Source organism: Zalophus californianus, chromosome 16 (assembly GCF_009762305.2).
Source record: "Zalophus californianus isolate mZalCal1 chromosome 16, mZalCal1.pri.v2, whole genome shotgun sequence".
Classification (NCBI taxonomy): Eukaryota; Metazoa; Chordata; class Mammalia; order Carnivora; family Otariidae; genus Zalophus; species Zalophus californianus.
In genome coordinates, this window is record NC_045610.1 from 27,779,835 (window position 1) to 27,801,248 (window position 21,414).

Below are 21,414 nucleotides of genomic sequence, written 5' to 3' on the forward strand. Positions count from 1 at the left end.
TGGTAAGCTATTTAAAATATTTTATATTAAGTAAATATTAACATATTGTAAAGTAAAATGCAAACATAAAAATAAATTTTCGAATAAACATAAGAGTTTGAAGAAAGATGCAGTTTAAACTGGATACTTCAGTAGTCTCCCAAAGCCTAGGAATATGTTGGGTTTTTTTTTCGTTGCAGTTTGGGGTTACTTGATGAAAAAGTTTGAGAGGCACTGCTATGGACAAATGAGCATGAGCCTTGAAGTCATACAAATTTGGGTTTGTGTCACATCTCTGGAAATTACCAACTATAAGCCTTGCAGCAAGCTACTCAGTTTCCTCACCTGCAAGTAAAAGATAATAATTCATGGGATTATTGGAAAGATCAAATTAACAAATATAAAGTTTTTTTTTTAGATTTTATTTATTTATTTGGCAGAGAGAGACACAGCGAGAGAGGGAACACAAGCTGGGAGAAGGGGAGAGGGAGAAGCAGGCTTCCTGCAGAGCAGGGAGCCCAATGTGGGGCTCGATGTGGGGCTCGATCCCAGGACCCCGGGATCATGACCTGAGCCGAAGGCAGACGCTTAACGACTCAGCCACCCAGGCGCCGCAACAAATATAAAGGTTTTAGTACAGAAAAGGTACATAATTTTAGTTTATCCATTTAAAAATACTCCAGATGTGTCTTCATTTGAATAAAGCTTTATTAAACACCTAGCTCAGTAGAGTGCTAATGCTGTGAGACGTTTTTTAAGTGCCTACAATTGTAAAGTGCCAAAGGAAAGTGCTTTTACATATTTCATTTAACTTGATGCTTGCAATAATCTGTGAATAGTTTACTTGGGTTCCCGTTTAAGATTATTAAGATTAGATCATTTAAGCAAGATTAATATTTATTAAGTGCTAGTTATCGTGGTTACAGGGCAAGTGACAGAATTTCTGCCATTGTGGAGCCTATCATCAGGATCATTATTGAGCATTTCTGGCTTTCATTGCTATCTAGATATGATACTAAGGGTCGGAATGAGTTATTTCTGCTAATATCTATAGTTAATCTAAGTATTCAAGTAAACTGATCTATTTTCTAGAGATATGGGAGAGGAGTAATCTGAATATTTCTGTTATAGCTGAGGAGAAATTTATTTTCTTTTAACCTGAAAATATAGAACTTCTAAAAATGGTGAGCTTGAATGTTCAAGTGGATTTGGGAATGGAGAGAGAAATGAGTGCTGTTTAGACTAAGAAAAAACTTTGAATCAAGGCTTAGCTTTAAAGGTGGTTATGATAAAACTTAAAGCCTCAAACACAAATATTTGGAGTATCAATATCAGTTGTACAAAGCCTTATACATAGTAGGAGCTCAGTATTTATTTGTTGTCCACAAACTCTTTAAATCTCATTTCTGTGATGCCACACTCCTGATTTCCTTCATATCCATCTGGCTTTTCTGTCTCCCTTGGAAGCTCATCTTCCAGAACCAGGCCCTGAAATGTTACAGTTCTTTTAAGACCCCATAGCTGACCTTTTGCTGACTATTCTGTTCTCTCTTCTCTTGTTCTCTCATTCTCTCTCTCTCTCTGCTATCTCATTCACAGTTCAGTGACTATATGCCAGTGATTCTTTTTTTTTCTCAAATTTTAAAAAAGATTTAAGAGAGAGACAAAGCACGAGCAGGGAGAGGGGCAGAAGGAGAGGGAGAGGGACAAGCAGGCTCCCCATTAAAAGCAGAGCCCAACGAAGGGCGTGATCCCAGGACCCTGAGATCATGAGAGTTTACAACCTCCACGGAAGTCAGACATTTAACAGACTGAGCCACCCGGGCACCCCAATTCTTAAATTTATATTTCTAGCCCTGCCCTGTTCTCTCACCTCCAGATGCAAATATCTGATTGCCTACTGGACAGTGCAAAGGTCTCCAACTCAGCCTATCTTTTTTTTTTTTTAAGATTTTATTTATTTGAGAGAGAGCACATGAGTGTGGGGGAGGGGCAGAGGGAGAAGGAGAAACAGACTCCCAGATGAGCAGGGAGGTGGGGCTTGATTCCAGGACCCTGGGATCATGACCTGAACTGAAAGCAAATGTTTAACCGGCTGAGCCACTCAGGTGCCCCTCCAACTCAGCCTATCTCAAACCTAACTTAAGGTCATCTGGGTGGCTCAGTCGGTTAAACATGTGCCTTCGGCCCAGGTCATGATTCCAAGGGCCTGGGATCGAGGCTGCATCAGTCTCCCTGCTCAGTGGGAAGTCTGCTTCTCCCTCTGCACCCCCTCAAATAAATAAATAAAATATTTAAAAAATATATTTTGAATCGAACTCATTATTTTCTTCAGCCCACTCCCAAAACCTTGTCTTCTTCCTGTATTCCCTGCCTCCATGAACTGAATAGCCATCCTTCCATGTGCACAGACTAGAAACCTAGGAATCATTCTCAACACCTTCCCTTTTCACTCCCCATGTTCAATGCATACACAAATCCTATCAATTTTCTCTTTAACATATCTTGATTCTGTTCATGCCTCCTCCTCTAGGCCAAGCTCCTACCATTTTGCTTGTAGGTACTCTATCCTTTTGGCTGGTCTCTCTGCATCTTGTCTTCTCCCCTCTAGTCTGTTCTCCCATGCTACAGCCAAAATGTTCTTTAAACAGTACAGTTTTATATTTCAGCTCATGTCACTTCCTATTTTGCTCTTAGGATACAGACCAAATTTCTTAGTAAGACTCAAATCTCCCTTTTAAGGCTCTCACAGCACCAAATGCCTCTGTGTGATCATTTACGTAACATATGTCTCCCTGACTAGATTGAAAACTTCAGTAGAGCAGGACCATGTGGATTTTACTCCCTGTTTTTTTTTTAGAGCCCCTAGCCCAGTGTAAGGGTTTAGTAGGTGCTCAGTAAATACTTGTTAAAAGAATAGATGATTAGATGGTTGACCAGGACTTCTCTCCCTATATTTTTCTATTTTGTACTTTAAATATGGTGAAAAATATAAACTTGTAGGAAGTATATACTTGTAGAAAACAAAATACAGAAAATATAAAGAAATAAAACTGGTTCATAAATTTTCTATTTAATTCACAGATAATAATGTTAACATTTTGGTTTATTTTAATCTTTCTATAAGTTCATATAATATATTTATCTTACCTACTGTCAAATTGTGAAGAAATTTGTATATCTTTTGTTTTTCACTTAATATTTTGTCAGAAGCTTTCTTCCGTGTAATTACAAATTATTTGAAAATTAAACTTAGTGGTTGCATACGTTCTGTCCTGAAGCCCATCTTTCTAATCTGGCTTATAACTGTATACTTGAATTATTTCCACTTTTTTTTTTTGCTCTGATGAAATAGCATTTTCTCTCTCTCTCAATACATTTCTGGAAGTAGAATTCCTGGGTCAGAGAGTATACACATTTTCATTTTGAATCATACTGCCAAGTGTTTGTACCACTTGTACTCCTACTAACAGCATATGAGGGCTGGTTTTCCCACCTCCACCCCAACACTGGCCTTCGGAGTCTTTAAAAATGTTTTTTCTTTCCCTTTGTTATTGAGGGAATTGATTTTAACTGGTTATTATCTTTTATTACTAGAGAGGTTAAAATTTTTTTCATATAGTTTAATTGGGCAAATGTACCTTATTGTAACTATCTCATATCCTTTGCTCACTTTTAATTTGTAAAAATGGTAAAATACACATAACATGAAATTTTTTTAAGTGTACAGTTCAATAGTGTTAATTATCTTCACAATGTTGTGCAGCTGATCTCCAGAACTTTTTTATCTTGCAAACCTGAAACTGTACCCATTAAACAGCAACTCCTCATTTCCCCTTCCCTCAGCCTCTGGCAACCACCTTTCTACTTTCTGTTTCTCTGTTTGATTACTCTTGATACCTTACAGAAGTGGAATCATGTAGTATTTGTCTTTTTGTGACTGGTTTATTTTACTTAACATAATGTCCTGAAGGTTTATCCATGTTGTGGCATGTGTCAGTTTCCTCCTTTTTAAGTCTGAATAATATTCAATCGTATGTATGTACCACATTTTGTTTATCCATTCATCTGTGGATAGACACTTGGGTTGCTTCCACCTCTTGGCTATTGTGAATAATGGTGCTATGAACATCTGTACATTCTTTCCTACTTTATAACTGAGGTACTTTAGGGGCACCTGGGTGGCTCAGTTGGTTAAGCATCTGCCTTTGGCTCAGGTCATGATCCCAGAGTCCTGGGATCAAGTCCCATGTCAGGCTCCCTGCTCTGTGGAAAGCCTGCTTCTCCCTCTCCCTCTGCTGCTCCCCCTGCTTGTGTTCTCTCTCTGTCAAATAAATGAAATCTTAAAAAAATAAAATATGTATTTGTAACAGGTCTGTGTTTTTTTAATTATCAGAAACAACAACTAGTATTTAGTTGTGCTTAGTATAGGCCAAGTATTCTGCTCAGCTTTGACATCAAAACCCATACTTTTATTCCATATGCTGCCTATCCTCTCTGATATGCACATTGTATTATACAGGCTATCTGCCTAATCTGTATATTGCAAATATCTTCCCACTCTGTCATTTGTATTTAAACTTTGAGGTTTTCTACTTTGTTGATGTTTATTGTATGCAAATGTAGTCAAAGTTTGTATTTAATTCTGACTTTGGTAACATGCTTAGAAAGTCTTTTCTTTGGGGTGCCTGGCTGGCTCAGTTGGAAGAGCATGTAACTCTCAATCCCAAGGTCATGAGTTTGAGCCCCATGTTGGGTGTAGAGATTACTTACATAAATAAGGAAAAAAAAGACTTTGTCAAAATTATAAAGATAATTACCTGGGTTTTTTTCTACATATGGTTTATGATTTAATTTGGATATTTTAACCTATCTGTTTTTTTTAAGGTAAAGTAAGAGGAAGTAATATTTTCCTTCTTTTCAGTGGTGAGCCAATTTCCTACGCACTCTATGAGTTCTTTGTCCCCACCTATATGATATGCAACTTCTATCATATACTTTTATGTACTTAGGTACATAAAACCTATTTAGTTATGTGTATGTTATTTTAATATCCTACTAGATCCAGTTCATAAAGATGTTATAATTTGCATTTTTGTTCATGGGATTAATCTGTGAGGTTACGTTGTCTGGTTTTGGCAATAGTAAGATGTACTAAAAAGCTTCACTTTTTCTGTGTTAACTTATGTTATTATTTAACAAACACATGTATTTCCTTATATTTTTCCAATCGGAGAAATGTGGCTCTCCTCAGAGTATACTATGGTTAGCAGGGCTCCTGTGAGGATTATAGCACTAATGTCTTTCTTTTTTTTTTTATAATTTTTTATTGTTATGTTAATCACCACACATTACATCATTAGTTTTTGATGTAGTGTTCCATGATTCATTGTTTGTGCATAAACCCAGTGCTCCACGCAGAACGTGCCCTTTTTAATACCCATCACCAGGCTAACCCATCCCCCACCCCCCTCCCCTCTAGAACCCTCAGTTTGTTTTTCAGAGTCCAACGTCTCTCATGGTTCATCTCCCCCTCCGATTTACTCCCCTTCATTCTTCCCCTCCTGCTATCTTCTTTTTTTTCTTAACATATATTGCATTATTTGTTTCAGAGGTACCGATCTGTGATTCAACAGTCTTGCACAATTCACAGCGCTCACCATAGCACATACCCTCCCCAATGTCTATCACCCAGCCACCTCATCTCTCCCACACCCCTACCACTCCACCAACCCTCAGTTTGTTTCCTGGGATTAAGAATTCCTCATATGAGTGAGGTCATATGATACATGTCTTTCTCTGATTGACTTATTTCACTCAGCATAACACCCTCCAGTTCCATCCACGTCGTTGCAAATGGCAAGATCTCATTCCTTTTGATGGCTGCATAATATTCCATTGTGTATATATACCACATCTTCTTTATGCATTCATCTGTCGATGGACATCTTGGCTCTTTCCACATTTTGGCTATTGTGGACATTGCTGCTATAAACATTGGGGTGCACGTACCCCTTCGGATCCCTACATTTGTATCTTTGTGGTAAATACCCAGTAGTAGCACTAATGTCTTTCTTAACCTTCTCGGGCTACAAGAAAGTGAGGGAAAGTCACCTTTTTGCCTTAAGGCAGACTGTCTCAGATGGATGTTTTGATAAGTAGACCAATAACAATGACGTTCTTGTGAAATATTGGAACTAGCCTCGTGAAGAGTATGGGTGGTTTAAGAGCTATGTGTTTCTGGCTTAAGAAAGCACTGCTAGGGGCACCTGCGTGGCTCAAATGGTTAAGTGTCTGCCTTTGGCTCAGGTCATGATCCTAGGATTCTGAGATCGAGTCCCACATCACATCCAGCCCCTTGCTCAGTGGGGAGCCTGCTTTTCCCCCTACCCCTCCCCGCTGCTTGTGATCTCTCTCATGCTCTTTCTCTAATAAATAAATTTAAAAAGAAAGAAAGAAAGCACTGCTAGTCACAAATCTGAGAATGGCAGTTTGAATTTAAGAGTTGTTTGGTGGTGGGGCGCCTGTGTGGCTCAGTTGTTAAGCGTCTGCCTTTGGTTCAGGTCATGATCCCAGGGTCCTGGGATCGAGCCCTGCATCAGGCTCTCTGCTCCGCGGGAAGCCTCCTTCTCCCTCTCACACTCCCCCTGCTTGTGTTCCCTCACTTGCTGTGTCTCTCTCTGTCAAATAAAGGATTTTTTTTTTTTTTAAAGGACACCTAGGGGTGCCTTGGTGGCTCAGTTGGTTAAGCGTCTGCTTTCCGCTTGGGTCATTATCTCAGGTTCCTGGGATCGAGCCCTGCGTCGGGCTCCCTGCTCTGCGGGAAGCCTGCTTCGCCCTCTCCCACTCTCCCTGCTTGTGTTCCCTCTCTCACTGTCTCTCTCACTGTCAAATAAATAAAAATCTTAAAAAAAAAGTTCCGTCTTTAAAAACAAAACAAAAAAACAAGAGTTGTCTGGTGGTAACAGTAGTCTAGTTCATAGGCAGCACCTCTTCCCCTTATATGAGTGGTTCCTGCCAGATTTCAAGGTATCTTAACTTTAATTTCACAAATAAAATAGATATTTTGTGTATAGATTAAACCATATATACATATATATGTTTATGTGTGTATATGAATATATATACATATATATTATATAGTAGCTCTTTAGGGAGAAAAATCTATAAAAATCAAACTGGTTGCTGTCAAAAGGTCAGATTTGAGGAGTAGTTGCAACTCACATCACAAGAATCTCCTCCCCACTCTGCCCCAGTATTTTTTCTCTCCATCTCTCTTCAGATGTTCTTTAATAAGATTTTTAAAAACAGCATTATTTTAAAGATATAAAACTCTAAAAAAAAAGATGAACCTCTGGCTAATTGCTTTGGCAGAGAATGCCAGAAGAGTCCTGTAAAATAAAAAGATTTGGGAAATAAGGTGATTCTGGTGTGATCTTGGAGAGAATTGAAGAACAGTTGGAACTTGGAAACTCCAACTTTAATTTACAGTGAAGAAAGGATCAAGACTAGTAATAATTATATGTGGATATGGAATATTGGAATTAATAACCATTGCCTCATCCTGGATTTGCTCTTTCTGAAGAGTCTAATATGTCAAGGAGGGCTGGGCAGTTTCTTGTAGGATGGAGTCTCCTGTAGTCTTGTGGATTTGAGAGACACCCATGAAAAAGAAATGGATGACGGCTTGTATTATGGAACACAGGGGAGTTGGCGCGGGGGGAGGGGCGGGGTTCAAGATACTTAGAAGCACAATTTATTGATGCCTGGGAAGGAAGACATTCTGGTCAGCGTGGCAGTTTCCAGTCGTGTGGACGGACCATCGTCACGCTCCAGCTCCGCAAACCCCTGGGACTTCCCCCAAACGTCTCTGTAGGAAGGGGGCGCTGAGTGAGCTTTTCCCTAGGTAGGTTGCCTCCGAATTAGAACTAGTGTTTATACAACAGCTTTTTCAAGTAAGGGTGATGATTTGCTGTGTATATATATATTTTTAAAGATTTTATTTATTTATTTAACAGAGAGAGAGACACACACACAGCGAGAGAGGGAACACAAGTAGGGGAGCGGGAGAGGGAGAAACAGGCTTCCCGCTGAACAGGGAGCCCGATGTAGGGCTCCATCCCAGGACCCTGGGATCATGACCTGAGCCGAAGGCAGACGCTTAACGACTGAGCCACCCAGGTGCCCCGATTTGCTCTGTATTTGAAAGCGTATTTTGTACTTGTGCTTGAAGCCTTGAACAACCTATTTTTAGCAAAACACAGACTGGATTTTCCTATGTAGTTTTGTCATTTTTAAACTTGATCTTTCAGTTACGTGGCTTGCTGAACTGCGCCAGACATCAGTGACATCATTAGCTCCCACACCTTGAAAGAAGGAACTAATTTATGTTGTTTATCTTTAAATCTGAAGAGTGTCTTTCCCTTGAAATTTCATTCGAACTGCACGAGTAGCTAGGAAATAGGATACGCTAAATGAGATCAGCAAAAGGGGTGTGGAATATGTAGATAAGCGCAGTGACTGCTGGTCGTGCTTACACTGGGCATATATTTCCTAGATTTTGTTTAATATCCAGATATACAAAATATTGCTACATAGTAACTATAACCTGGAGACTCTATTTCAGAAGAAACGGGGTCGATAGAGTGCATGAGAAAAGTGATCCCATCTTTAGAGTGACTTGAATCTGAGGGTGAGGTGCCGGGCATGGTTTTTAGCTCATACTTACCTGGCAGGGGAGATACCATGATCACGAAGGTGGTTTTCCCAGGGCGAGGCTTATCCATTGCACTCCGGATGTGCTGACCCCTGCGATTTCCCCAAATGTGGGAAACTCGACTGCATAATTTGTGGTAGTGGGGGACTGCGTTCGCGCTTTCCCCTGATTTATGGTCTTTAAAAAAAAGGAGTGTTTTTATTCTTTGGATAGGTTTATAGTTTTAGTTTTTCAAACATGGAAAACTGGATTGCGAAGGGCACTGTGTACTTTTTATTGGTAATTTGCACGTTGAAAAGACAAAATGCTTCTATTATTACTGTTTGGTTCTTGTTTTATCAATGTGCTTGTCTGTATTTATTTTATTGTCTACGATAGTACAACCGTGTGTGCGATTGCTTGTGTGGTCGTTCACTTGGTACCAGTTGTTTAGGCCTATGGAGTGTTTCTTCTGCCGACCCCTGGAGGCCTCACTTCGCGCCACCTTAAACTATCTGCATCTGTTTTTGCATTTGATTGTTTCCTAGGTGTGTACTGTAAAATAGGAAGAAGAAATTTCTGAGAAAGTTTGGGCACCTAGAAATGCAACTAGGGCAGAGAATGAAGGGGGTAGATAATTTAAGGGACTGTCTTAGTTGGTTAAGAATGTGAAATGACGGGTGCCTGGGTGGCTCAGGCGTTAGGTGTCTGCTTTCGGCTCAGGTTATAATCCCGGGGTCCTGGAATCCGGCACCGCGTGGGCCTCCCTGCTCAGCGGGAAGCCTGCTTCTCCCTCTCACACTGCCCTTGTGTTCCCTCTCTTGCCCTCTCTCTGTTATATAAAATACAATCTTTAAAAAAAAAGAATGTGAAAGAATAGATTACATTGAAGAAGGGTGGGTGTTTATTATTTACCACTTAACTGAGTAGTTACAATTTCAGAGGGGTTTCTTTTCAGGTATGTCTCATGAGCTGTATCGTTAGAATTTCCCGAAAATGAGGAACCGGACTATGGTATAATCTCTCCTAGTGAAAGTATTTTATGTTTTCTCCTAGACCTTGATTTTTACCCCCAAATAATTTTGTTAAAGTAACATTATGCATGTGAAAAGCATCATACAGAAAGATTCAACCTGAGTAACACCTCCCTGATCCACCCTTTCTCACCCTGCCCCATTCCTTTCCCCAGAGCACTACTTTTTTTTTCTTTTTTTAAAGTAAACTCTAGGCCTAACATGGGGCTTGAACTCACAACCCCAAATCAAGACTGGCATGCTCTACCTACTGAGCCAGGAAGGCGACCCCCAGAGTACTACTTGTAAAACTTGTTTAGCTGTTTCATCATAGTTGCCTCAATAAATAATGTTTGTACTGGTGTTTATACTGAGGATTTGGCTATTCCCTACCCCAGTACCTTCCTTCCTCTATCCTTTTATTTTTTTTATTTTTTTTTAAGATTTTATTTATTTATTTGAGGAGCGAGAATGAGAGAGAGAGAGCACATGAAAGCGGGGAGGGTCAGAGGGAGAAGCAGACTCCCCGCTGAGCCGGGAGCCGGATGCGGGACTCCATTCCGCGACTCCAGGATCATGACCTGAGCCGAAGGCGGTCCCCTAACCAACCGAGCCACCCAGGCGCCCTCTATCCTTTTATTTATGGAACAATTTTGTTATTCAGTCGGTTCCCTTGGTTATTTTATTTAAAGATTTATTTGAGAGAGTGCGAGCGCGTGCGCACGAGTGGGGGGAGGAGCAGGGGGAGAAAAACTCAGGCAGACTCCCTGCTGAGTGCAGGGTTCCATCCCATGACCCTAAACCAAGATTATGACCTGACCCAAAACCAAGAGTCAGAGGGTTAACCGACTGAGCCACCCAGGCGCCCCACCTTGATAATTTTAAATCACATCTCTTTATTACTTGTTAGCTCCTCACTTGGAAGGATAAGGATATTAGCAAGGCTTTGGGGTTTTAAAAGAAAATGTTAGGATTTTGCCCCTTCCAGTCATAAAAATAAGTAATTTATTAATAATATTGTAGACTATGGGGCGCCTGGGTGGCTCAGTCAGTTAAGCATCTGCCTTTGGCTCAGGTCATGCTCTCGGGGCTCTGGGATTGAGCCCCATGTCAAGCTCCCTGCTCGGCAGGGAGCCTGCTTCTCCCTCTCGCCTTGTTCCTCCCTCCTGCTCATGTCCTTTCTCTCTGTCAAATAAATAAAATCTTTGAAAAAAATACTATTGTAGACTATGTAGAGTGATAGAAGAAAATACAGGAAGAAATGTGAGTGGTAGAAAAATGTGAAGTATTTGCCACTTTCAAAATAGTATTTTGAAATTTCATTTTCTTTTACTTATTCAAGTATAACTGACATACAATATTAGATTAGTTTCAGGTGTACAACATAGTGATTGGACATCTGTATACATTGTGGAAAAGTCACCACAGTAAGTGAAGTTACCATCTATCACTTTACAAAGTTAATATATTATTGACCAAATTCCCCATACTGTACATTACATCCCCATGACTTACTTATTTTATAGCTGGAAGTTTGTACTTCTTAATCCCCTTCATCCATTACACCCCTTGCCCCCCTCCCCTCTGACAACCATCCATCAATTTGTTCTCTACATTGGTGAATCCTAGTTTTGTTTTGTTATAGATTCTACATATAAGTGAAATCATGTGGGATTTGTCTTTGACTTAAAAATTTCATTTTCTAAGTGTTTGTTGCTGGTACACAGAAATACAATTGATTTTTGGGGTGCCTGGGTGGCCCAGTCAGTTAAGCGTCTGCCTTGGGCTCGGGTCGTGATTCCGGGGTCCTGGGATCAAGCCCTGTATTGCACTCCTTGCTCAGCAGGGAGCCTGCTTCTCCCTCTCCCCTGCTTGTGCTCTGTCTCAAATAAATAAATAAAATCTTTAATAAAAAAGAAATACAATTGATTTTTTAAAATATAAACTATATTGTTAAGTTTATTTATTTATTTTTAAGATTTTATTTATTTATTTGACAGAGAGAGACACAGAGAGGGAACACAAGCAGGGGGAGTGGGAGAGGGAGAAGCGGGCTTCCCGTGGAGCAGGGAGCCCGATGTGGGGCTCGATCCCAGGACTCTGGGATCATGACCTGAGCCAAAGTCAGATGCTTAACAACTGAACCACTCAGGTGCCCTGAAATACAATTGATTTTTATGTATTAATCTTGTATCCTGTGACTTTGCTAAATTCCATTATGAGTTTTAGTATTTTTTGCGGGGGGGGGGGTAAATGCTTTAGGATTTTCTACATAAACTGCTGTCATATGTGAATAAAAACATTTTTCCTTCTTTCTTTCCAAACTAAGAGTTTTTGTTTTCCTTGCTGTAAGCTCTAGCTAAGAACCTCCAGTATAGTGTTGAATAAAAGTGGCTAAAGTAGTCATTCTTATTTTGTTCTTTTTATCTGGAAGAAAGATAGTTTTTTTTTTAAGATTTTTTTATTTATTTGAGAGAGAGAGAATGAGAGATAGAGAGCACGAGAGGGAAGAGGGTCAGAGGGAGAAACAGACTCCCTGCTGAGCAGGGAGCCCGATGTGGGACTCAATCCCAGGACTCCAGGATCATGACCTGAGCCAAAGGCAGTCGACTAACCAACTGAGCCACCCAGGCGCCCTGGAAGAAAGATAGTTTTACCATGAAGTATATTAGCTATAGATTTTCATAGATACTGTTTATCAAACTGATACCTTGATACATTTTTTAAAAATCATAAATGGGTGCTGAATTTTGTTAACTTTTTCTGCAACTACTTCTTAATCTGTGGATATGATTAATTATATGGCTTGATTTTCTAATGTTAAACCAACTTTGTATTCCCAGGATAAGCCCCACATGACATTTTACCCTTTTCCTTTATTGCTGGGTTTGGTTTGCAATTTTAAAGGAACTAAAGTAATTTTGTATCTATTTCCATGATGGATAATAGTCTGTACTTACATGGTCTTCATCTCATTTAGGTATCAGAGTAATGCTGGTTCATAAAATAAGTTGGCTCTTTCCCTTGGGTGCACCACTGAAAATCCTTGGTGTCAGTTGGGACGTTGGGAAATGTTTCCTTCTCTTCTGTTTTCTCAGAGCATGAGAGAGGAGAGGGTCAGAGGGAGACGCAGACTCCCCGCTGAGCAGGGAGCCCGATATGGGGCTCGATCCCAGGACCCTGGGACCATGACCTGAGCTGAAGGCAGATGCTTAACCATCTGAGCCACCCAGGCACCCCTATCTATTTTAATGATAGTTTTTATTTTTGTTTTTAGTTTTCTTCCCTTTGCATAACCTGTTTCCTCCAAATTGTCTTTTGGTTGTTTTAGCTACTAGCTTTCATGTTGGAGGCTTTTGTCGACGTCTGGTCATCCTTGGTGGTTCAGTGTTCCTTGATTATTTATAGGTGTTCAGTATACCATCTCTGCCCATTACCCAGAATGTGTGTAGTGAAAAATTGAAGCAACCTAAGTGTCCAGCAACAGGGGAACAATTTTATAAATAATGAGCCATTCATAAGATGGACGGTCATGCAGAAATTTAAAATTATATTAACAAGTTGATTGGAAGCTCTGAGGGCCAAGGAGAGGTGTTGGGCACGCTGCAGAATAATCTGCATGGTAGTCTTTCTGAAAGCCCATGGCTGACATTTTTGGGACTTTGTTTTATGGTGATCACATTCTTCAGAGGAAACTTCCAGTATCCTGGAAGGTAAAGGCTTGGTTGCTAGGGTCCTGGAAACCAAATGGAATATGAGAGGGAAGTCTCGGCATTCAGCCTTTGGAATGTATATATACATTCTCTTTTCAGTATATGTTTTAAGTTTTCATCTGAGCTTTTCCAGAGAGCTCCAGAGATGCAGAAATTTAAAATCATGCTTCCTACATATTTTTAATGAGAGAATAAAATTAGTTGGTAAAATAATATATGTTATAATTATACGTTGTGTTGTCTTGACTATTTTAAAAGAAACAAACAAGAAAAACCCTGCTCTAGAGGCCCACCGTCTAGTGGGTGAGGTAACTGAATGCCAGGCAGAGAGAAAGTAAGGCAGCAATATAGGCACAGGCTAGACTGCTCTCAAGGAAAGCAGTCCATTCTTAGGGACTAGGTGTTATTAACAGACCATGGGCAGGGAGGAGTAGGAGACAAAGCCTGGGGCCTGAGCTGCGTGGAGGTCTGACTGCATAGTTCTTCCTGCACAAACTGAGGAAGAGATTCAGAGGCTGGAAGCTTACCTAGAGTCGTGCAGTGTGTACGCTGAATTGCAGTTAAGATCTTGGATTCCAAAACCCTTGCTCTGCAATACACCCTGCTAACACGTAGCCAGCCAGGAGTTTCCCCTGGACACCCTTGTTTCTCCAGTTCCTGGAATAGGAGGAAATGGTGCCGGACTGGTGTGATGCATTAGTATCCCTGGAAAGCCTGAAGCTAAACTGGCTTGCGGTTAAAAGCTCACTTGTGTTCGTTCGCCGAAGAGTACTTTACACAGGGAGATCTGAAGACCTTCAGCTCTGCCAAAAGTTGGGAGAGGGATGGATTTCTGTCAGGAAACAGGTTGGGGCAAATGGGAGGAGGAACTGGTCTGCGAAGCCAGCCTCAAGGGGGCGCAGCTGCAGGCTCTGCCGGGCCGAGAGCGCTTGATGTTATGCCGGGGGGTGGAGTATGTAGATTTAAGACTCAGGGCCTTTTGGGAACAGTGTTTCCCTGTAAAGATGTGTATGATTATCTGCTGTTCCCAAGAGTAAGATACATAGTACGAAAATCTGGTGTTGAGTGTCGCTATTTGTAGATAAAGGCCAATTAGAGTTATTTCAGGAGTGACTCCAACCTTAGAGTGGTGTGCACAGCAGCGGGCGTTGCTGTGTTACCTTTTAACTCATACTTACCTGGCAGGGGATATACCATGATCAGGAAGGTGGTTTTCCCAGGGCGAGGCTTATCCATTGCACTCGGGATGTGCTGACTCCTGCGATTTTCCCAAATGTGGGGAACTCGACTGCATAATTTGTGGTAGTGGGGGACTGCGTTCGCGCTTTCCCCCTGTGTGAGTGTGTTTCAAAAGCAGGCGGGTTGACGTTGTGTCTTTTAAGTTTTTTTCTCGTCGTTTGGCTTTTCTGTTGATGGTGTTTTGTACTTTCACAGTTATGTTGTGTTAAGAATTTTGCTTAAATCGTTTCTTGTATACTCGTTTTATGTTAGCTGGTTAGTGCTTTTCCTTTAAAATTCTAGGAAGGCTTTGCTCGATCTTTGGGGTATGTCGAAGAGTGCATTACTTAAACATTCAACTTTCTCTTGTAAAGCTCCTTGGTGTCCCCGTAAACCACCACTGAATTCAGGATTGATTTAAACATTTAAGTACTGTAGGCAGGGTGCCTAAGCCCCTTTTTTTTTATTTATGTGACAGAGAGAGACATAGTGAGAGAGGGAACACAAGGAGAGGGAAGAAGCAGGCTTCCCCGCGGAGCCGGGAGCCCGGTGTGAGGCTCGATCCCAGGACCCTGGGATCACAACCTGAGCCGAAGGCAGACGATTGAGCCACCCAGGCGCCCCAAGCACTTTTTTAAAATCAAAGAAAAAATAATTTTTCCGTGGAAGAAAATGTCATAGGGCTGCCTGGGTGGGTGGCTCAGTCGGTTACGGGTCCGCCTTTGGCTCAGGTCATGATCTCAGGGTCCTGGGATCAAGCCAGGAGTCCAGGGTGTCTTGCTGCTCCCTCTCCCTGCTCGTGCTCTCTCTTTCTCTCTTGTGGTCTCTCAAATAAAATCTTTAAAAAAGAAAAGAAAAAAGAGAATGTCATATAGGGGGTGCTTGGCTGGCTCAGCAACAGAGTATGCAACTCTTGATGTTGGATTCATGAGTTCAGAGCCCCACGTTGGGAGTAGAGTTTACTGAAAAAAAAAAAAGGAAATGTCATATAATAATATATTTATGTTATCAGTGCAGTCACATAATTTTATTTATTTTTTATTATTAGTTTTTATTTTTTTAATGGGGGAAGGAGCCCACGAAGGAAAAAGTGTGTAGGCCCTTCAAAATCATTAGGTGGTCCTGACTGAACCTGACTTTTTTATTAGTTCTCACCACTTTTTGTATAGTTCTGGCAGGCAGGTCTGTTTTCCCCACAGGTTGTGATCTTTATTTTTTTTAATTTTTAATTCTTTTTTATTTTTGTTATGATCACCATACATTACATCATTAGTTTTTGATGTAGTGTTCACGATTCATTGTTTGCATATAACACCGAGTGCTCCATGCAGAACGTGCCCTCTTTAATACCCGTCACCAGGCTAACCCATCCTCCCACCCCCCTCCCCTCTAGAACCCTGTTTGTTTTTCCGAGTCCATCGTCTCTCATGGTTCATCTCCCCCTCCGATTTCCCCCCCTTCATTCTTCCCCTCCTGCTATCTTTTTTTTTAAACATATAATGTATTATTATTGTAGGCAGAATCTATCTCTACATTATTTCTCTTAGTGCTTAAGCTAGTGGCTGCCATCTTAGAAGTTTAGGTGGCTGTGAGAAGTGTGCACTACATACATATAACTAATGACTTGAGAATAAGTTTTTGTTTTGTTTTTTTTTATTTTTTTAAAGATTTTATTTATTTATTCATGAGAGACAGAGAGAGAGGGAGAGAGAGAGAAGCAGAGGGAGAAGCAGGCTCCCAAGTAGCAGGGAGTCTGATGTGGGACTCGATCCCAGGACCCTGGGATCATGACCTGAGCCGAAGGCAGATGTTTAACCATCTGAGCCACCCAGGCGCCCTTGTTTTGTTTTTTTAATCATTAGCAGCACTCAAAGAAATTAAAAAATACTGGTGAATGCCGAAGAGACTAGAGTAGACAATATGGCCCTCAGAATAGCAAAAAGTCTGAGTACCTGTGAAATCAAATCTGTGGGGGACAAATAGTTCTAGAGGTCTCAGGGCTGTGGCCAGCCTGGCATTCATGGATACCATGAAAACAGCCAAAATTTTACCTTCCTTCTATGAAATCAAAACTCCTGGAATGAAATTAAGGTAGTTCAATAATGAAATGATATTATATAACTGAAGTGGGCTGGGTCACACTGTGTGGATGAGGTTATCTAGCAAATGTCTAAATAGCATAACTGTGGTTTATATTGTAGACAGGGCCAATATGTGTCAGGAGTGAACAGGTTCAGCTGCCTGCAACCCAGGGTGCTTGTAGAGTGGCTGTAGAGAGTTACCCATGCTTTCCTGGTAGTGGATTAGATTCAGTTTCTTGGTACTATGGACAACTTCTTGACAGTCACACCTGCCTTATGAACTTAAAAACTCAGCTTTTAAAAATTGAATATACAAATAAATAAATAAAAATAAAAATTGAGTATACATGCTGCCCTCATTATATTTCTACGTATCAGTCCTTCCCTGATCCCCATGGGCTAAGGAATGGGTGGAAAATTCAGAGATGGGGCTGAGACTCACTGAGTGAGGGGCATGTCTGTTGGAACAGAATATCTGAGTTGATGGGGCAGCCATGATCTGAGAGAGACTGGTAGATGTGCCAGTAATGCCCTTCCCCAGGTATTTGGGAACTCTCCCGATATTCACTGTAACGAGGAGAGGTTGTGTTTCTCCATCTTGGCTTATTTGGGGCCTTTGATTTAGTTGGTTGTTATAATTGGTTGTTTTATTCTCTATGTATGTATAAATTCACTCTGATAATTATCATTCCTAGACGGTATATTAAAGCACTAACAGGGTGCCTGGGTGGCTCAGTTGATTAAGCAACTGCCTTCGGCTCAGGTCATGATCCTGGAGTCCCGGGATTGAGTCCCGGGCTCCCTGCTCAGCAGGGAGTCTGCTTCTCCCTCTGACCCTCTTCCCTTTCGTGCTCTCTATCTCTCATTCTCTCTCTCTCAAATAAATAAATAAAATCTTAAAAAAAAAAATTTAAAGCACTAATAGCTAAAATATGGTGAAATTACAATTTGAACCTAAAACTATTTAATGCTAAACCCAGTGTTCAAAACTTTAAATACTATGCAAAATACCCCATGGTGGTTCAACCAGGATTTGGTCTTCTTCTTATGAAGAAAAAACAGTCTAACAATACTATTAAAATTCTGTAACCTGTATCTCACAACCAGTAAAATTTAGGTCCTCTAAGTGCATTTCCTTCTAGTAATTTTCCTTAAGGATACACAGTTTTACAAAATTGTAGTCATACTATACATATCATTTCATATCCTCTTTTTCTCTGAACCTTATATATAAATTTTTTTCATATTATTGTTATATATTATATATGTTCTTCTTATGTACTATTATGTTTCCTTAATACTTCATTTCCCTATTGTTTTGATAGCTAAGGTTTTTGGGTGATTTTGGTTTTTGCAATTGTAAGTAAATCTATGATGAACACCTTTGTACATAGGACATTGTCATTCTCTAGAATTACTTCCTTTAGGTAATTTAAAAGAAATTTCTAGGTCAAAACCATGAACGTTTTTTGGTACTAGATGTATATAATTAGAGTTAACTTTTTTTTAATACAAGTAATATTGTAGTTGTGTTACATGACATTTAGAGGAAAAAACATTAGTCCACAGTTCAGAGTTCTTTGTTGACACTAACATAATTATGTTAGTTTGCATTTTGGTGTATTTCCCTTAAGTCCCTTAAATATTGTTTAGAAATATTGTTTAATTATAGTATATATTCAATTTTGTATGCTGCTTTTATGGCATGCTACATTATACAATTTAGACTTTCCACTCATAACAAACTTGAGATTATATTTATAATTAACTATGAGCCCTAAAATTAGAGATCTAGACTTTGAAAGATTAAAGAAATCAGGGAAAAGTTGTTTTTAAAGAACTTAAAAATATGTATCATATGTCACCTCTATCCTCCCCTCCCACAATAACTTAAGGCACTTCTTAAGATGACTGTAAAGTAACAGGGGAAAACTACTAAAAATTACCCCAAGAGGGATGCCTGGCAGGCTCAGTTGGTAGAGCCTGCGACTCTTGATCTCGAGGTCATGAGTTTGAGCTCCACATTGGTGTACAGTTTACTTGAAAACATTTTTTTAATTAAATAAGCAAATAAATAAAAATAACCCCAAGAAATCATCACTTACTTACAAAGATATATCGACAAGGCTGTTCATATATATGAACAGTGGCGGTAAACTGGAAGCAATAGAATATTGATTATACAGTTATCTGTGACCCAATGTATATAGCAAAAGGAGTGGAAAACAAAGCAGCATGTGAAGTATAATCCTATTAAAATATATATTCATATTGAAATTACCATGTTTAATATCAGAGTGTTAACAGTGGTAATTGTATAGCAGGATGTGGTTTAATGTTTTAAAAATACTTTTCTGCCTTTTCGAAATTATCTGTAAGGGACATAAATGCCCTCAAAGATGTAAATAAAGCAAGGCTTTTTTTTCTTTAAAGATTGTATTTATTTATTTGAGAGAGAGAGAGAGAGAACAAGCAGGGTAGAGGGGAAGAGGGAGAGGGAGAAGCAGATTCCCTGCTGAGCAGGGAGCCAGACACGGGACTCAATCCCATGGGATCACAACCAGAGCCCAGGGCAGACACTTAACCGACTGAGCCACCACCCTAAAGCAAAGCTTTTTTAAAAATCACATGTTCTGGGGTGCCTGGCTGGCTCAGTTGGTAGAGCATGTGACTGTGATTTTGGGGTTGTGAGTTCAAGCCTCACGTTGTGCTCAGAGATGACTTTAAAAATCATATGTTCTAAGAGGGAAATACTGTTGAAAGGTAGCAGAATATGCCACCCCCAAATATGCCACTTTGGCACAAGGATTCTTTTGAGCTAAAAGCACTTGAAAAACAGCAAATATAAGGGTATGTTCTGATCTACCCCTTTCTTCCTGAAATCAGGAGATAAAACTCCCATGTAAAAGATGTTCTCCCTATACCAGGGGAAAAGAAATGTTCCCAGAGAAAGGGAGTCAAAACTGAGAGAATTTTGTACACACCTCGTTAAAAAGAATTCATGTCTATGTAAAGCCCCCATATATGTTACTTTTCCACGATTGCCTCAAAATAAACAAAACAAAACACAATTGTCTCTCTTTGGTCAACCTAATATGAAAGCATTTAGTTTTGCCATTTCTTTGGGTCTTCATTTCCTTTTAAGAGCTTCTGTGTTAGGTAAATTTATGTTAAATTTTTTATGCTTTTATCCTGTTAAACTGTGGATGCCAATTTAATTCTCATGCCCAGCCAGACATGCTAACAGGGCAGAGGTAAAATTTTGCCTCTACACGATCAAAGCCTTTGGTACACAGTTCCTGTGCCTAGAGCACCTAGCCAGCAAGGGCAGAAAGGGGGAAAAAAACAAAAACAAAACAACCCTAAAGTGTCTTCTGTTTCTGTTGTCTAAAAAGAAGGGAGAGGCACTCGGTTTGTTACCAAATCCAGGCCGGATGCCCCTTCCCTTTGTGCCGAAAACTGCAGACTCGAATCTCGGCGAAGCCAGCTTTGATTTCCCAATTACACAAAGCCCCTGTCCTGGAGCGTGGCTGGGTGAGGGTGGAGGGGCTCGAGGCAGCATTTCACCTGCAGCCTTATTCCGTCCTCACAGAAACCTTGTGAGGTAGGCGGGCAGTATTTTTTCTTTACAACTTAGGGAAATGGAGGCTGAGAGAGACTGAGGGTATGCCTAGTCCCAGAGAGGAACAGTGATTCAGACCAGCGTAACAGACTGTGCTGTCTTGCCCTCCGCCAGCTGCAGGCCACCGCCTCCCAAATTGCCCTGCCCTGTAGTGCAGAATTCAGACTCGTAACAAATGCACGCCGGAACTTTTGCGTACCACCGGAGAAAGCAAAGAATTTTAAACCCCGCTCCCTCCAGCTACACCTGTCGGTGACTGTCTTTTAAATCGTTGCGAAGCATAGCTAGAACGAATTTATCCGTTTCTCCAACAAGCGAAGTGACGTCAAGAGTGACAAGTGACAAGAGGCGGGCATATGGAGATGAAGGGCGCGGTGACTGCGTGTTCGAGTTCATTCTTCGCGAGGCAGAGTTTCCACTACATATCCACTGGTGTGCTCTGGTCAGTGTCATGTGAATAACCTTGCAGTTTGGAACCGAAGGCTTAAAGAACTCGGAATGTAATTGACCATGACTGTATAGTGTGTTGAGGACGAGGGTAGAGTGCCAGACAGCATTCACAACTCATACTTACCTGGCAGGGGAGATACCATGATCACGAAGGTGGTTTTCCCAGGGCGAGGCTCATCCATTGCACTCCGGATGTGCTGACCCCTGCGATTTCCCCAAATGTGGGAAACTCGACTGCATAATTTGTGGTAGTGGGGGACTGCGTTCGCGCTTTCCCCTGGCAAATATTTTTAAAGATAGAATTGAAGCTTTAATATGTATGGGTTTTATCAGTCAATAATTTTTAATCGTGAGAAGTTTTGTCGTTGGGGGGGCTATTGGTCTTTTTAAAACTTTATAAGTTTGACTGAAGTAGCGGCAGGGAGAGTGGGAGTGAGTGAGAGAAAGGGGAAGGGCCGCGGGAAGGGCCGGGGCCCGGCACAGCGCAGACGCACGCTTATGACCGAACCACCTCGGCAAACCTGGGCTGTTGTATTTACCCCGAAAGGAGCAAGGTCTGAGTTCTCCGGGAAGGTGCAAAGGTCAAGTCATTGAAAAAGCTAGAATCGCTATAAAATTTTTACTTAAAAGCGCCTGGGTGACT

General features: G+C 40.7%; 1 protein-coding gene and 3 non-coding genes across 16 annotated transcripts in view; all 4 read left to right on the top strand.

Annotated features, from left to right (window-relative positions):
• TEX14 (testis expressed 14, intercellular bridge forming factor) overlaps positions 1-21,414 on the top strand; it is a 111,594-nt gene that overhangs the window by 1,185 nt on the left and 88,995 nt on the right. For 10 of the 13 annotated variants that reach the window (XR_003515373.2, XR_003515374.1, XR_003515375.1 and 7 more), the window contains exon 1: positions 20,606-20,763. The exons of 1 other annotated variant lie outside the window; for it this stretch is intronic. Coding sequence is in view for 9 of the 12 variants with exons in the window: in XM_027568228.2 (XP_027424029.2) it covers positions 20,678-20,763 (86 nt within the window). In the remaining 3 variants the exon portion in view is untranslated. Of the gene's footprint in view, positions 1-20,605; positions 20,764-20,908; positions 21,353-21,414 lie in introns of those variants that run through there. 2 more of the 13 variants (XM_027568229.2, XM_027568230.2) reach the window with 2 other exon arrangements.
• Positions 8,700-8,863, top strand: LOC113908388. Its single transcript, XR_003515461.1, has one exon. It is a non-coding gene; the product is annotated as a U1 spliceosomal RNA (small nuclear RNA).
• On the top strand, positions 14,571-14,734 carry LOC113908397. The gene has a single exon (XR_003515470.2). It is a non-coding gene; the product is annotated as a U1 spliceosomal RNA (small nuclear RNA).
• Positions 20,888-21,051, top strand: LOC113908376. Its single transcript, XR_003515449.1, has one exon. It is a non-coding gene; the product is annotated as a U1 spliceosomal RNA (small nuclear RNA).